Below are 12,778 nucleotides of genomic sequence, written 5' to 3' on the forward strand. Positions count from 1 at the left end.
ATGTCCTCGCAAAATATCCACTCACTCATCCACAGACACAAAGTTCTCCCCAACGCCAACGAGCGCCAGCATCTCTGCCAATAAAATGGAGGCCTTGCTCGATATGTCCGTCCCGTGGTACAGCCACGAAGCGCCCCAACTCCAGCCCGAATTCCGCGAGCTAATCACCAACTACGCCAATATCCTGCCTCAAGACGTCGAGAAGCACGTCCAAGCCGTACGCGACAAGGCGTGGAGAGTGGTAGGCCACCCAGTCCCCCGACCGTGTCCCCACGATCCGCGACCGCCCCGCTGACAATCCCCCTCTTAAGGCCCCCTTCCCCTGCGTGGGCTCGTACCTCTTCGCCGAGCTCGCCCTGAGCAAGCTCCCAGCCTACCCAGCCATCCTCTCCCGCCTAAAGTCCGACCCATCCAGCGTCTACCTCGAGGCAGGCTGCGGCCTCGCCCAGGACGTCCGCAAGCTCATCGCCGATGGCGCGCCCGCGGCCCAGCTGCGCGGGACGGATCTTCAGGCCGGGCTGATGGCCTGCGGCCACGACCTCTTCCGCGACGCCGAGGCGCTGCCCCTGGGAGATGTGGCCGATGCCGGTAAAGCCTTTGTCGCGGCTGACTTCCTGGACGAGTCGGACGCCTCGCCGCTGCGGGCGTGGGTGGGCGGCGCTGACATCGTGCACGCGAGCATGTTCCTCCACTGCTTTGAGCTGCCGACGCAGGTGCGCGCCTGCAGGCGCATCGTCGCGCTCCTGCGGCCGCAGCCTGGGAGCTTGTTGGTCGGTCTGTCTGGGGGCGTGAGCTTGGCTTCTGGGGGCCGGAGGGGGGAGGAGGCTAGGGGTCCGCTGGGACGGATTGGGGGTCTGAAGCGAACCCATTATCTGCATGATACCGAGAGCTTCAGGGAGATGTGGGACCAGGTCGGGAGGGAGACTGGGACGAGGTGGGAGGTCAAGGTTACTGAGGAGATGATTCATGATGCTGGGGGAAAGTATTTCTCTGGGGAGGAACATCGGTGGTTGCGGTTTGAGGTTGTGAGATTGTAGATGGGGTGGCCCGGCTAGAGAGGGTATCTCCTTCCAGAACATGGAACTTCTGGCTACTGTGAGACCGTGGCTTTTCAATTCTCCTTCCCTTTTATTCATGACCAGGGTCTAGGTGATTCCATAGGTGTAGTTTCCCGGGGAGAAAAACTGCAGACAGCACTTGTGGCACCACTTACGATTTCGTAAGTTCTCTGAATCTGAAGAGAGACGACGCCCTACAGAGGCTTGGGATTTATGATTGCCGGGTCGTGAAAGGGCACTACCGCGCCATGCCATACGCGGAGGCTATGGTTCGGCGAGAAGGCAGGATTGAGAGACTCGCGGCCGAGTTCAGGGGGCGTCAGGGCCCGAACGGTGTCCCGTGGAAGGTCAGGGTCAGTAGCAGGTGGTTGTGCGGTGCTGGTGGGGGGGAAAACGACGAGGAGATCTTGGAGTGCTCGCAGGTTCTCATTCAGCAGTTCACGGCTTCGACCATGAAGGAGGATTGACTCAATTGGTTCTCTGATTGATTGGTTTATACCTAGTAGACCTGGACTTGATGTGAGCTCCGAAGAAGTGGCCGCAAAGAGTGATAGACCCCTGAATTAGTGTTAATGTCTATCGAGTACAAAAATATATGACGAGACATGACACTTTCCAGCATATCAACATCTTGACTCATCTTTAACACAACACTGGGCTACTTCATCTCTGGTGTACATTGAAGGCGAAGCCAGGTTTCTCACAGGCAGAAATGGACCTATTTGGAAAGCACTTGTTGAATTTGCTGGACTGGGACCTAGGGATCACCGAGAATGACTGGACGAGCGAGTTGGATGCTTTCAAAGCAGGTAGCAAAGTAGAATAGATTTACAATTACTTTTGCTTCTCCTCGCAGCGTTTTCCAGCTCAAAATAAGGGGAATCAATTTAGGCGGGGTCTCTCCGGGTAGATGATGAACATACATCAAACTATCCTTTCGACTTATTCTAACATCCATATCCATCACTCGCTGGTGTTCTATACGAAAGGCTTCGTTATCACCACCCGTGTTTCCGGGTTGTGTCAAGATGTAGGTCTGTCCTAGAAACAGAACGAACCTTGTACTTCCCCATTTTACATGGCTAGACATTGATTCTCGTACTGAGTGGGCCGAGCCAGATGTTGAGACCTGTCCAAGTGCCTTAGGCTGGTAATTCCAAGAATTTGTTTCATGAAGTCAACCGAAATGTCAAGGCGTCTTTATCCGGATGCACTGTATCCACGGGAGCTGACAATAAACAAGGCCTAAAGGCGGTACTTACAAGCCAACGGTGCCTTTTATTAACCCATTTTTACCCTACCTAGTAGATAAGGCGAGCGGCTGGTGAATTAATAACACAGGACATGCATTTTGAGCTGTTTGTGAATCAGTGGTCTGTCCTCGCAATGTGTCCCCCCTCACGCAGGCTCCTCCGGATGATGCCGTCATCCTCCCAGATACGTGTCAGCCCAGTATCTTTGCCACGGGGTGGGTCATCTTGCGACGGACTCGAACTCGGGCATGCACTGTCGAGGTTTGTACGCAGCGAGGGAGAAGAAACGCAACTGTATGTTCAGAGGCAACTCCGCGGCCCAGGGGGCATGTCTATAAACGAGCACATTCGAGTTCCATCGTGCCGTGCTTTGCACAATCAAGACGTGCCAAGGCCTTAGACACCGCGGGATATGTACACATCGGGCCAAAAGCATCGTAGAGCAATACATTGGTGATGATGAACACATGTTGGCATCACCCGCCATTGGGTGGAGCGGATGGTTGCAGCTCGAGTTGAAGTTCCTCGACAATTCAAATGTTCTTGACGCACATTGCGCAGCACCAACACACTTAAGGGAGCTGGGAGATGCAAGAGAAGAGGATGATTAGGATCTGAGAGTACTTCTCATATACTTATATTCATGTTGTAGATAATCTTGCAAGGTTATAAATACCAGGAACGTGCATATTCCATTTTCCCGTTGAGTCGGACTATCCATCCTCAAGTACAATAAGCATCAAAGTGCGCCGTCGGCTGCTGGTATGATATGGCCCCATCAACCACAACCTCCTTTCCGTCCTGTTGGAGTCCACCTCCCGGAATATACACCAAACTACCCACCGCAGCTGCTTGTGTCCCGTGGCGGGGCACCTTCATGGGCTCTAACACGGTCCATTCTTGAGATTCCGTATCGAAGACCTCGGACTGATTGAAGACCCCCGTGGAAGATTCCGGATTTCCCTCACCACCAAATACGTAGAATTTCGCTCCCACCGCACCTCCACTGATGCCCCCACGAGCAGTCGGCATAACTGGACTCGTTTGCCAGCCAGTTGTTTGATTTGTCAGATCAAGCCTGAAGACCGTGTTACGAGTATTCGCCTGACCATACCATCTGCCGCCGAACACATAAAAGGCGTCGCCGACAACCGAGCCAGCTGCATGTTGGCGACTCTCAGGTAACTCAGCAGCAGGTGCAGGTAGTCTCTGCCATTCATTAGAGGTAGTGTTGAAGGATATGACAGAATTGACTGCGTCCTGGTATCCGCTCTGAAGCACTGTCATTCCACCAGCAAGGTAGATGATTCCATCGTGAACACCGACGATCGCACTTCCCCTTTCTGTACCGTTCGGCATGGGAGGGAGATCGGTCCAGACGTCTGTCGAGGCGTCATATACGTAAGAGTCCCCGGAGGCCACCAAATTGAGAGTCAGGCCTGGACTCAGGGAGCCTGAAGCTAGACCACCGAGTAAGTACAGCTTTTGCCCTACTCCGACGACATTTGGATGATTGACTTTGTAAGGGATTGGGGATCCAGTGGTCCACGTGTTAGACGCAATATCATAGAGCTGAATCAAATCGGTGGTCTCCGAAACGTTTCCAACAGGAACATCGCCACCGACAATTGCGATAGTCGTGTTTTCAATTGCCGTGACACCGTGCTCTTGGCGGGGGGACGGAATCGAGGCCAAGTCGATCCACTGTCCAGGTGTACAAGGCGTGGCTATTACGGCAGTACTGACCAGGCCGAACACGGTGAATGCAATGTAGCGGAAAGAATGATACATGATGCTTTGGATCTTGAACAAAGACATTCAAAGAGAAGATTAAATGGGGAAAAAGAATTTGAAAAAGAGATGCCTGGTTATGTTTTCCTATAAGCGTGTTGATCTGTGTCTGCTTGTCTCCGATGTCATACTATTCTGATCGAGATGGAAGGGCATTGGATACATTTATATAAAACCCGAAGAGCAAGGTCTCTATTGATCTCTAAACGTGCTGTTTAAATACGTTTCCGTTTTCTCTATTTGCTTGCTTTTTGGGGGACACCCTGGTGATATCATACGTGACTCAATGTGACCACAAAGAGATCAGGCATTGCTTCGACATCAGTCATTCGGGCTACTTGCAGATCTTCTGGCCTAATTCAGGTTAGAAGGAAGCTTCTTCGGTGGAGAGGTCCGGGACCCCGAATTCGGGCAGGCTCAACCACCCGTCATCCGAAGTAGTGTTACATGGTGGATACAGACGTCGCTTCGGCCAATTTCGAAACTCTAATCTGGCCTTGAGCCTTGAATTCTGGTCTCAAGATAATCATTCACCCATCTACAATTCATTATGATAAACAAAAAAGGGAAGGGGTCGGGATCTGAATTCGCGCGGGGTTGAACAGACCCCTGCAAGCAAATTCCAGGTTAAAGCTTCTCGCTCAACCAACAGTGCCGACGTCCGTACATAGCCCCGATCTTCAATATTAGAATGCCCCTCGGTGTTCACTGTACTGCGGGATCGCGCGCTGTTTTTGTTTAATTTACACCCTGCACCGTTTTTTCAGGCTTGTGTGCTCGGAAGGTGTTGGATAATAATCCACAAGTCTTGGTTCCCACAAAAGTTCTCCCTTTCATCCCTTGCCCTACGAAAGGCGCCTCCGCAATCTCTCTGTCAGCACCGTGCTTGAACTGTCTGGCCCAAAACACCGAGCGAGGATACAGCGTTTCTATCATCTGCATCGAAAGACATGCTACAGTCCTGGCTTCTCCATCTTGCCGGCGGCTAGCAAACAGGCTTGGCAGTTGCGGTACTCAGTAGTGTGGACAGGTAGCGTTTTCCTCAGTGGTCCCGATTGTTGGATTCGAATTGGGGCTACAATCTACTGCTAGGGTTTCCATAACCACTATGGCCTTGATATCACCACTCATCCCTTGATGGCCTTGGAAAGAGGTGTGGTATAGCAGTGACGATTCACGTTTTAGTTTTGACTGCACGAATTTCAAGCTCAAGATAAAACGACATAGATAAGTGGTGACCCCTGGATTCTGAGTCCCCTAAACCTAGGGAATCCGGGTCATGTACACATTGAAGTCGAGTAGTAAGCAATAACGGGTCTGAAAATGATCATACCACTACTTGGATTCATGTATATGTCTTCAGAATAGTAACTTGATAGAGGCTTTCCTTACATATATTGAGATGATCAATATGAATAAAGAGTATTGCGCTGACGGTTTCAATCACTTGTGAACGGGAGGTTCGACATCATGACGATCTGCTACATGACTTCACAAAGATGAAATGCAATTTCAGGGACTGACACACCTTGTATTATTGAATTATACTCCGAGACGCACAAAACTTGCAAAACATATGGAAGCCCTTTTCTGCTAGCGGTTTGGTCCCCTGGTCCAAACCAGGTGTAGAGACTCAGCCTAGACATACTCAGCACAATTAAGGCTGTTGCTCAAATCCATCACATCCGCAATTGTAACGTTCGGCTCAAGACCCGCAAGCCAAAGCACATGGCCCAAAGTGGTGATGTTCCCGCCATTATCTCCTGAATAATCTAGAAACTCTGAACCAGGCGCCGGCAAAGACTCTCTTGCTAGATAAGCCTCTGAGGGGTGATTTCGAAGAGATCCAATGGGGTTTGTTCTTGTGTCCGGGTCGGCCTGTTGCCACTCCCACCACAGACGGTCAACATAGGCGTGGTGAAGGAAGAAGGGAGGGTCCCCGATTGAAGCGGCGGAATTTGCCATCGTTCCACCGACACCGCCGTGGCCAGCAAAGTGTGGATCCGCCCAATAAAAATCAAGGGCAACAGTGCCGTCATCAATAGCAAAACACTTGTCGACGCTAGTCTGGTTTGCGCGGAGAAAGAACTCGTTATCAAAGAAGCGGGATACACAGCGATTATCTGTGTAAAACTCGAGGCTGGTGACATTATAGCTGACGTGAATCGTTAGATTAGAAAACGGCCCATCATCCAAGCACTCTCCACCCTGACCACCAAAACCTGTGACTGGGTCAAACAAGACGCTTGATGCAAGTTCTCCCACGTCGAGAGTCTCTTCCCTATACGGCTGGTATCCCGTATAATTGCAATCATTGCGGAGGGCGTTCTCATGTGCTAGTGTAAAATAACGATGCCAGGGCAGGAAACCACCAACATCGTGGACCCATTGCGTTTGGACTGTATGGGTGATGGTGAACTCATCCCATCGATTCTGGGCCAGCGGATGACCAGTCTTGGGCGGAGAATTCATCAAGCAGAGTTCTGCTTCGATATACGCAGCCTTGTCCGCGTCGGTAAGCTGATGCCATGCTTTGCGCTGGTGAAGTGTAGCACATTCCCCAGGGACATTGGCACTTGTTTCTCGAGACAGGAGTGGAGTGGCGGCTGCTGGAGATGATAAACAATAAATATGGCTGAAATAAAGGTTGAAGGCGCCATTTTGAAATGAGATTAGGAGACAGTGGTATTTTCGAGATAATCTGTGTGAAAGGTGCTCGAACGTGGCCGCGTCTAAACAGAACTCAAAACGAAAGTGGTGAAGTCAAAGGGGGAGAGAGTCATTTGGAGTGAGCGAGTAATTGTTAAAGCCACGTCTCCAGAGACATGAAATTCGGAAAAGGTACAGCGTTTATTTATATGTACAAAATCGATCTTCTAGACAGGCCCTCTCATAGCTGCCATACTTCAGTGAACCACACGCAGGATGTCGTGATGTTCCTTCACGATCCCGTAGGACACGACGCTACCCAGACATCTCGGACTCTCCGCCCCGCAAATACTCAGAGATTCCAATCAGTCATCGTATTTCGAGTTGATTCACTCTCCGAGTGCGATAGCACGGGTCATTCTAAAATTGCGGTCACCTTATATTCTAATAGGAGCACCGCGCGCTGTCACTGCAATGTAGGTCACAGACGACTCTTACTTAGTAATGAAACTCTATAGTTGTAGGACGAGTTGACATGTAACCATACAATACGATTCCTGACTGACTCATTGTGATTGACTAATTTTCTGATGGAATAGTTCTTACCCGGGAAATTGCTAGCCTTAGTGCAAGGTCTCCCGAAAAGTACTACGGCATTTGCCATGGATTTGAGGAATAATAGCACAGTTTGTATGTGGGAGAAAATATTCCTATTAGTACTGTGTGGCACTGAGGAGCGGTCTCCTCGGCCTACTGTTTGTATCCGTAGTCTTTGCCCAAGCACGTAGCGGTCGTCAATCAGGAAACGTTTCCCCGGCTCTTACGGACCACACAGTATATGACCCCCTTCGAATAAGCTTCTGGGACATCCCCAGCACTCGCATAACACATGAATCAAGTTCAATAATCAAGAACGCTCCCGCACGCACCCGTGTGGGCCACATGATCTCGCATTGCAACAGTACAACTGGTGATCCGGAGTCGTGTCGCTTCCGTGAAATCGGGTGTAGCATCGGGCCGGTCGACAGCGCCGAACTTGATTATTTATTCCCGTGGCCGAACTCCGTGTCCGAGATGCGGTAGATTGGGAGGAGAGCTAGTATGCCCATGTCTTCGGATATGAGCTCCTTCTCGTGTCCGCAACAGAACGCCGCGACATCTTCCCCTGAGACTGGTGTTTTCTCTGCAGGAACGCACCGCTGTTAGGGTCGCTCGGGATAATCAACGTGTGTTTCTTTGCCAGCTGCGTCGCCCACGGTCTATGGATCACTGACCGTGGCTTTTTCAATCAGCACGGGGAAATATGCAAAGAATTTGGCTGGCGCCTCGACAGCCTGCTCGACGAGATTTGGGGCTGGCTCAGACGAAACCAGTAAGCTGAGCCGGCAGCTGCCAGCGACAAAAGAGGCACAACGACATGAAATGACGAGCACACAATGAGGATGATGTCAACCGAGACTTACGAGAACTGCTGCAGTGGTGCATACACGACATAGGAGTAATCAACCTCTCCAAGCGGTGGAAAGTTGAAATGCGAGCGTTCTTCAGGAATATCGTCCAGCATCTGCTTCATGATGCACAGGTGTGGCTGAGAGCTTGTCGGCACTCTCTGAGAATTGACGCCTTTGAGTATGATGCAGACGTCCCAGACCCGCACCACAACTTCCCAAGCAATAAACTTCTTGTCTTGACAGGGCCGTGCAGGTTGTTGAAAAATGCGCGAAAGTTATCCGGCGAAGTCACTAATATGCGGAGAAGCGCCTCTTTCAAGTCTATCTGGTCCGAAATCGTTGAATCTATCATCTGCACTTGAAACGGAAGACCGCCATTAGTACTCTCATATGCAATCAAACGTTCCATTTTGGCGCTAGTGGCCTATACATAACACCTTATATTAAAAATTATATACACTTATTATGCCATACCCTTTTTAATTATTAAGTATAATTGCTTATCTTATAACTCTTATAATGCCATGCCTTTTACTATGCTATATATTTTAATTATTATAAATTAATTTATAATAATTTTATAATTATATTTTACCGCTTAACCTTTTTAAAGCTTTATATAATTTAAGGGCTGCTAAATATTAATTAAGTAAATAATGCTATTATTATAAAAATTATAAAGTACTTTAATTAATAAATTTAAAAGCTAAAAAAGAAAAATTTAATATTTAATATTATTATTAAGCTAAGCAACTTATATAAGGCTATTTAATTAATTAACTTTTATTATAATATATATTATTTAAATCTTAAATATTTACTCTTTTTAATATATATTTTTATTACTTAAGCCTTTTTTAATTATTTTGCTTTAAAAAATAATTTATATTAAAATAAAATATAATAATAATTATTAAATAACTTTAATTTATTTATTTCTTAAAGCATTATTAGCTAAATACTTAAAGGAGTTAAATAAAATAAAAAAATTATAAGTATAATTATTATTTAATAAGATTATCTTATTTAAGTTAATTAAATTATTAAGATTTAAGAATTTTATATAAATTAATTTATCTTTATTAATAAGTTTAATATAAATAAAAGAAATAAGTTATAATATATAAGATAATTGCTAAAGGGCGTTAAGCTAAAGAAACTTATATTTAATAATAATAAAAATTATAATATATAGCATTAAGTGCTTTTAATATTTATAATTATAAATATATTTAGTTTATTTATATATAAGGGTAATATAAATAGTTAAGGCTTTATTAATTATATTAAAAATAAGGTTTTACTTAAGATATTATTATTTTTAAGGCTTAACTTAATGTTAATAATAAATAATGTTAATTTTTATTTTTATAAAAACCTTTAATAAATATATAATAAGGCTAACGTTTAGCTTAAGTATTTACCTTTATATTTACTTAATCTTAATTTAATTAAGGTATTCTTTAATAATTTAAAAAAGCATATTTATTGCTATTTTTAATATTATAAGGATTAATAATATATATAAGAGAATTGGCGGTAGTTTTTTATTAACTTAATATATAAGGTTGCTTTAAATATAAAAGCAATTTAGGGTTATTTTTAAAAGGCTATGGTTTTTAAATTAAAGCAAGCTTAAATTAATTAAATAGCTAATTAATTATATACTTTAATGCATGCATTAATAACGTATATATTTTTTAAGCTTTAATTATTATTATAAGCATTATAATATATAAGTAACTTAAGTGCTTTTAATAATATATGCTGTTATGTTTATTAATTAAGTTTATTATAATGCTTTAATTATAATATAGCATATATTAATAATTATAAGGCATATATTTATAAAAAGTATATTATAAAAGAGAGCTTAATTAAATGAATTAAATGATATATTATTTATTTTTAAATGTTTATTAAAAGGTTTTTACCTTAAAGGTAATTAAATATACTTAATATATAAGATAATAATTTATTATATTAATGCATTTAATATTTAAATAATTAATTTTATATATTTATATCTTTATTAAAAAAAGTTATATATATAATATAATTTATATATTAAATAACCTTATTTTTACGTTATTTAATAAGTAATATTTTATATATATATAATATTGAGAAGGTGGTTGCTTTAAGTAATTAAAATAAGGGGTATATATAAAAAGTATATTAATTATAAGTTAACTTAATGCTTAATTAATATACTTATAATTAAACTTATAATTTCTTTATTATATACTTAGTTTAATTATAGTTATTTTAATTAATTAATAAGCTAAATTAATAATTAATGCATTTTATTAAGAAGTAATAGCCTTATAAATAAGGGAAGGTATAAGTTAATATTTATAATAAAGTAATTAAATAAAGGGCTAGCATTAATATAAAATAACTAAGTTAAATTAGCTTTAATTTAAATAAAAAGTATATTAATTAATTATTAAATATTAAGGCTATTTATAAGTTATAATTATGTTTTATAAAATTACTTTATTAAGTATTAATAATGTAAAAAAGTAATAAGTAAATATTATTAAATAATAAAAAAAAGTTTAATAATAATAACTTTTTTAATAATTTAAAGCAATAAAATTAAATTTATAATCTTTTAATTATATAATATATTTAATTATTATTACTTTAAAGCATTAAAGGCTTTTTATTATTAAATAAAAGGTAATGAAAAGGGTAATTTATATAGCTAGGAAAGGTATAAGTTAAGGCAAGTATAATATATATATGCATTAACTTTAAATTATTATAATATTATTAAAAAAAATTATAAATATAATATAATTTTTATATTAAATAATTTAACTTTTTATTTTTTTATTTATAATATTATTATTATAATTAATATAAGATTTATAAAGGAAATTAATATTTTATATTAAGGTATAATAAGTATAAATAAGTTGGGCTGGTTTGCAAAACTTATTATATTATAAGTATTAATATTAATTTTATTACTTTTTATTTATTATTATTATAATAATAAAAGTAATATAATGCAATATGAATCATTCCAAGTAAATTTACCGTGAATATTAGTATTTATGGTATTTTTACTGTGAATTTACCATGAATTTACCATAAATATTAGTATTCATGGTATATTTATAGTGAATTTATAGTAAATTTACTATATATATATATAGATTAATAAATTCCCTATGTATTTATCTTAAACATAAGGGATTTATTTAATTTTATATTTTTATTTTTATTAAAATAATAGTTATAATTATATGTTTTAGCTATGTAATTACCTTATAAAAGGATTAAGTAAATTATAGTTATTATTATTATAATATTTTAATATTTATGAATTGAGTTATAAGATTTTTAATAATTAATAGGTTAAGTAAGCATTAATTTAAGCCCTTTTAATTAAATGAGAAAAGGTAGGGCTTATTATGAATTTATAGTAAATATGCTGTGAATAAAATATAAACTTAATGTATAATTTCCCTTAATATTCTTATTGCTGCCCTTTAATTTTTATTTAATAAAGAATTTCTTATAATTATTTAAGCTATAAGTTATAATATTTAAAAAAGTAAATATTTTTTTAATTTTTATAATTAAGAAGGAGCGGTGCTTAATAAATACCGCAGTAATATTTATTGTTTAGCAGCTTTTATATAATTATTACTTTAATATATATAATTTATTAAGGTTATAAAATCTTTAATTTAAATTAGCTAAAAAGTAAGTAATAATTAAAATTAATATTTAAGTTTTAAAGGCTTAAATAGTAAGCTTAACTTCCTTAAGGGTATTTTAAGATAATCTTTAAACTTAATGCTTTGCAAACTTAAAGCTAGCTAAAAAGTATGCTTATTATTATTAATTATATTAAATAGTTTATTATAAAGATATAGCTATTTATTAATAATTATTAAATAAGATTTAGTTAAATTAATTTTAATTAAGATATATTAAGTTTTTATAAAAGCTTTATTAAGCTATTACTTTATTAAATTATAAAATATTAATAAAATAATATTTTTAGCTATTAAATTATATATACTTTACTTTATTAACTTATAATATATAAAATTTATATCTTATAAATAAGTACCTTAATTATATAATTAAAGGATTTATAAAGGGCATTAAAAATATAAAGCTTATTAAAAACTCTTAAAATCCCTTGGAATTAAGCTTAATACCTAAATTATTATTAAAATTTTAATCTTTATGCTTAAACTTAAGGAGTTATAAAGAAACTTAAAGTATTAATATTATATATATTTAAATAAAGGCCTTTTTAAATCTTTATAAGCCTTTAAAACTTATAATTTTTAGCTTAATTAAGAAATACCTTTAATTAAATAAAGTATAAGTTTTTATAAAAGGAATGAATTAAGAGTAATAAATAGTTATAAGAGTAATATTATTTTAAGCATTTTAGGCTAGCTAAGTAAGAATTGGCATAATGGCAAAGGCTTATAAATTTATTAAAAGCAAATTGCTATATTATTTATAATTATTTAGCGTAAGCTTAAATTAAGTAATAAACCTTATTTCGCTTTAAGCCTTTAATTAAGGTAAGGGATTTTTT

At 39.1% G+C, this 12,778-nt stretch overlaps 3 protein-coding genes across 3 annotated transcripts; 1 reads left to right on the plus strand and 2 right to left on the minus strand.

Annotated features, from left to right (window-relative positions):
- Positions 1–103: 103 nt before the first annotated feature.
- On the plus strand, positions 104–1,525 carry INS49_013477 (uncharacterized protein; the record flags this gene model as incomplete). The annotated part of the gene is made up of 3 exons (XM_043174176.1): positions 104–241; positions 312–713; positions 1,259–1,525. The coding sequence occupies 3 exons, from the start codon at positions 104–106 to the stop codon at positions 1,523–1,525; spliced, it is 807 nt and encodes a 268-aa protein (XP_043021121.1).
- A 1,509-nt stretch (positions 1,526–3,034) lies between these two features.
- Positions 3,035–4,102, minus strand: INS49_013478 (uncharacterized protein; the record flags this gene model as incomplete). Its single annotated transcript, XM_043174177.1, has 1 exon — positions 3,035–4,102. The coding sequence occupies one exon, from the start codon at positions 4,100–4,102 to the stop codon at positions 3,035–3,037; it is 1,068 nt and encodes a 355-aa protein (XP_043021122.1).
- Positions 4,103–5,740: 1,638 nt separating this feature from the next.
- INS49_013479 (uncharacterized protein) lies at positions 5,741–8,324 on the minus strand (the record flags this gene model as incomplete). The annotated part of the gene is made up of 2 exons (XM_043174178.1): positions 5,741–6,257; positions 8,215–8,324. The coding sequence occupies 2 exons, from the start codon at positions 8,322–8,324 to the stop codon at positions 5,741–5,743; spliced, it is 627 nt and encodes a 208-aa protein (XP_043021123.1).
- Positions 8,325–12,778: the final 4,454 nt, after the last annotated feature.

This window comes from Diaporthe citri (genome assembly GCF_014595645.1).
Source record: "Diaporthe citri strain NFHF-8-4 chromosome Unknown scaffold_7, whole genome shotgun sequence".
Classification (NCBI taxonomy): Eukaryota; Fungi; Ascomycota; class Sordariomycetes; order Diaporthales; family Diaporthaceae; genus Diaporthe; species Diaporthe citri.